Raw genomic sequence first — 4,950 nt, forward strand, 5'->3', positions numbered from 1 at the left:
GTTATAACCATTATAGAAAAAGTTTCCCATTTACAATGTTTGAAAATGGTTAGTTAATTTCAAATTAAAGGTGAAATAATCCATTGTAACTTTACACAATTGATTGGACAATAATTATAGTTTTTATTTTTTTCAAAAACATGAAAATAGTAATGCTTTCTATTTTTTAAACCATTTTTTTTATTATGTATAGTTCTTAAAAATATGTTATAGTACTCAAATTGAAGATCTTTGAGTCTAGTTTCAAACAAAAAAGAAACAATTGATTTAGAGTTTTGTGGAAAATGTTATATGGTTAAAATACTAAGTAAAGATCAAAGCTATCAACATAAGATAATCGATTATACAATCGATTATAGGTTCCTAGAAAGCATTTGCAATCGATTATTGTGCATATAATCGATTGTGAGGTGGATTTTTGAATGACAATTTCATTTAGAGAGTCCTCCATTTTCCAAACAATCGATTGGAACTTAGGGTCAATTGATTATATGTTTTCCATAAATTATGGTTAACCAATTGTTTTTCATACAATTGACCGGATCAATGGGTTATGTGAAAAAAATGATTTTGTAAACTGTATCTAGCTTAGAACTCCAACAAAAATATGTTCTAGTACTCAAATTAAATCTCCTTTAAGTCTACAATCAAACACAAAAAGAATAAACTTATTTGGAGATCTATAAAAAAAGTTATGAGAAAAATCATGAAAAAATATCAAAAGAGTCAAATATGTTACTATCGATTAGAACTTGCCTAGAACTTTAGACAATCAATTGTACAATTGATTGTTGAGTAAAAAACATATTTTACTTGAAAAACTTACTTCTCCAAGTTGACTTTTATATTCAACCTCCTTGAACTTGATTCTTCAAGTTATCTTATTCCATTATAACAATTTTTACATAAATACAAGTCTTCAAGCTTATTGAACATCTTTGAGACTTACTTCTAAGCCTTCATCGTAAAAACTTCTTTATCTACTTATTTTCGATGTTGTTCTTTGTTCAAAAGTTTTTATTTTTATATTCATTCATAAAAAAGTGTAATACACTAATTAAATCACTTTTTTCCCCTAAATTGTGAACTCAGTTCAACATATCTTACAATTATATATTTTTATTAAGATATTATTTTCATTCGTTATAAGTTTAGGAATTTTCACTATCCTTCTTTTTGTTTCAAAATTTATAATTTTGTTTTCTATAGTTACCCTGTGTAGCCTTTTTGTCAAGAACGTAATTTTATAAATTGGTTATTCATGAAGAAAAACTAATCTTTAGTTTGAGACTTCAAGTTGTCTTTTATTGGGAGAAGTCAAGGACAAACTTTCTAATGTTCATTGACAGAAACAAATGAAGAAAAAAAATATATGTTAAACTATTATTTATCAGTAGAAGAGTTACAAACAATATTATCAAATCATTTTCATTTATATTATCATAATAAATGAGTTAGGTTAACTATTAAACTACATACACAACATGAATGCAAAAAAAAAAAAAGTTATATAATTTATATATATACAAAGATTACATGGGTGAAAAATCCAATAGTTATAAAAGTAGGAACAAAATAATTAATGAGAAAATATATTTTATTATTTGATGAATTTATTATTGACATTAAAAATAGTTGAAGCTAATATTTTTCTATGAATGTAGTCATTTGAGTTTGCAGTGAACGAGTTGCAGGAGATAGAGGATGATATACATGAAATACATGAGACTCTTCCTTTGCTTCCACAAGTGTCACCTTTTTCACTCCTTTGTTCTTTAGAAACTCGACATACATCACTCCTCTTTCCTTCAGAAAATCTTCACCAGCAACATAAACCTCAGTTGGTGGAAATTTAAGCCAAACAGTGTTACCTAGGTCATGTTTTTCAAAGTTACAACCATAGTAGTCACGGTTTGAGCCTTCTGGTATACTCAGCCTCCAAAACATATCATTCATGGTTACATCTTCTTTGCTTTCATCAACCATCTCTTTCACGGTCCTTTTCTCACTTCCAAAATAGGGATGTATTGGCATCAACCCTGTGATTCTCAAAGGGCATGCATTGCTTTGAATTGCCTTCACTGCAACATGATGTGCAATGTTACCTCCTGCACTATCTCCTGAGAGAAAAACCCTACTTGTGTCAGCTTGTTGAAGCAAAGATTCAGAAGCAACTTGTTCACTTAGCCATTCAAGTGAGGTGTAGCAATCTTCATAGGCAATAGGGAGACGGTGTTCTGGAGCCAAACGATAGTCAACAGAAAGGATAATGGACTGAGATGTGACACAGAAGTCACCAAGAAAAGTGTGGTAGCCAAGCCATGTGGTAGATCCAATGCAGAAGCCACCACCATGGAAATAAACCACGAGAGGAAGTTTCTTTGAGGAAATTGGAAAACTTGGAAGGAAGATTCTTCCTGTGATACCTTTTGATGAGTCTATGATCACATCCTTTGATTTGTACCTATCGGTTGATTCTAAGGAGGCTAAGGCAGTTTCAGGGTCGAAGCGTTTCACAGAACCATTTGAGTAAACTTGAAGAAATTTAGGTGCTTCTGCTATTATAGACATTTTATCTGAGATGAAACTTCTGTCTCTCAAGTGGGAGATTTTATACAAAGCTATGAGAACTCAGATAGTGTATGTATATTTGTTTCTTATTGCATGCATTTCTTGTGTTTGCATTGTAGGTAGCCAATGCATGGTATATTTAGTTTGTTTGGTCATTTACATCACATGGTTGTATTTTCTTTTTGTTACATAGGTTACTCATGCATATGCTTTGTTGATTCTAATAAAAAGAAAATTGACATTTACTTTTTTGTGTTTTCTTTTTCTATTTTCAATCAATTTGTAGAGGTTTTCCAAATTTCCATAGATAGAGTCACCATCATTGATTTGACAATTATAAAATTATAATGTAAAAATAAAACAAATACATAATGTTTAAGGAACATTAAGATTGGCTAAAAAATCTAGGATAGTAAAAAACAAGTAGACTAAAAACACATGAGCTAATGTTGATGACCTAATATGCTTTATTGGATAACACTCTTTATTAATGTGATTTTTAATTGATGTTGGAAAGAGATAAGGTAAGTTTATAATATATTAGTGTGTACAAGTCTTGTTTTATAAGCCGATTTTGTAAGATTGAGTTAGACATAAAATTCATTTCTTAATATGGTATAAGAATCATGAGTTAAAGTATATCCTAGTGATATTTTTTGTTTGTAGGACATATCCTCTCACCTGTTATATGTTCGCTATCTGATCGTTATCGAATCACTAATTAATGTTTAGTCTCACACTCGAAATATACATATTTTTGTATAAGGAAGTGTCTTAGAGATCTCATATTAACTAGAGATAAAACGAGTTTATAATGTATAAGTGGATGCAAACTTCACCTTACAAGTCAATTTTGTAAGGTTAAATTAAACTTAAGATCTATTTCTTATCAATGTGAATTGATTTCATAATAAACCAAATAAATAGAAAAAATAAATAAAAATGTATGTAGGTATAAGAAAAAAAGGTTATAAAACTAAATATTGGAATTTATATATATATATATATATATATATATATATATATATATATAAGTATTTTAACATTTTAAACAGTGTCAAGATAAATAGTAAAACGAATATAAAAAGGTTTAAACCTTCATTTGGCCCTCATATTTGTTCTTCAATCTCAAGTGGGGCTTCGGTATTTTTTTCGGTCTCAATTGGGTTTATAAACTTGTAAAATTGAGTCAATTAAGCCCTATTCGTTAAGTTTTAACTAACGTCGTCTGCACATGCTGAGGTGTAATTTTTTTTAGATCACGTGACATGCTAAGGTGTATTATATTTTTTTGAATGGCTTATTTGTACAATTAAGCATGGGACAGAGCTGCCACGTGATTGCCCCTAAATTGCTTTCGTTCTGCCGCACCTTCTTGTTGAACCAACCATCCTCGTCAGCGCACTACCCTCATTGTGGCCTCCTCCTCGCCCACCGCTCACTACGTCGTGCAATCTGGAGTCGCCACCAAGACAATGTTGTGGTTGTCGTACAACCAAGCACTATCACCAGAGCACCGTTAGGGGTCGCTGCTCCTCCCGTCCTCCAACTATGTCATGCGCCCCCCAGGCAGACGATCTCCTCTGTCGCCGCCTGATCTGTTGCAACAGGCATTTCTCCTCTGTCTGCCACGCGTTTTGGTGTGACGTGAAGATCTCCACCACTCGAGTGTTCACCTTCGAGTCCTCCTGTCATTGCTACTTCATCTGGCGCAGCTCCTTTGCCACTTCAACCGCCTGGGGTTTTCAAATTCACACTCTTGGAGACTTCCCTGGACAATTCCAAGGACAACCTAATCGATTTGATGAGGTAAAGCACGGTAATGGTGTCACCTTTGCGGCTATCCCCAATAGAGGTGAATGTCTTCAACCTAAAAAGAAAAGTGTTGTTCTTGTTTAGTAGAGAACCCAATTGAAATTGGGTGCTTCTGTAGTGTGTGAAGGTGCATTGATTTTAATGCCTTTTCCTGATCTTGGTCTTTCTTTGAGAAGGTTTCGTGGTTAATGATCTCGTTGAGAAAAAGACTACTGTAGTGTCCAACCTTTGGTTCATATTGTGGTTAAGATTACATGATATTGTTGGAGAACTAGGGATAGAAAACCCATGCGTTGTGATTGTATCATTAACTATTACACCTTGACCATTATTGTGCAAAGGAAAGGAGAAGGACTTGATCGTTGGTGGCAGCAAAGCGGTGTTATCATAGTTGTGAGACTGTAAAGTCTAATTCACAAAAGTAGTGGAAGAATTAGGCAATGCATCATTGACATTTGAGAAGCCAAAGGAGATGGCATTCGGGTGCACTAATTCTTATGAGGAGGATTTGTCAGCGGAAGAGGATGAGGTTGAAGGTGGTATGATTTGAGAGAGAGAAAATGA

The 4,950-nt window shown here is 32.8% G+C and overlaps 1 protein-coding gene across 1 annotated transcript; it reads right to left on the bottom strand.

Moving 5' to 3' along the window:
* Positions 1-1,641: 1,641 nt before the first annotated feature.
* Positions 1,642-2,791, bottom strand: LOC106763697 (probable carboxylesterase 17). The gene has a single exon (XM_014647863.2). The coding sequence runs from the start codon at positions 2,569-2,571 to the stop codon at positions 1,642-1,644; it is 930 nt and encodes a 309-aa protein (XP_014503349.1). The 5' UTR covers positions 2,572-2,791.
* Positions 2,792-4,950: the final 2,159 nt, after the last annotated feature.

This window comes from Vigna radiata, chromosome 6 (genome assembly GCF_000741045.1).
Source record: "Vigna radiata var. radiata cultivar VC1973A chromosome 6, Vradiata_ver6, whole genome shotgun sequence".
NCBI classification, from domain to species: domain Eukaryota; kingdom Viridiplantae; phylum Streptophyta; class Magnoliopsida; order Fabales; family Fabaceae; genus Vigna; species Vigna radiata.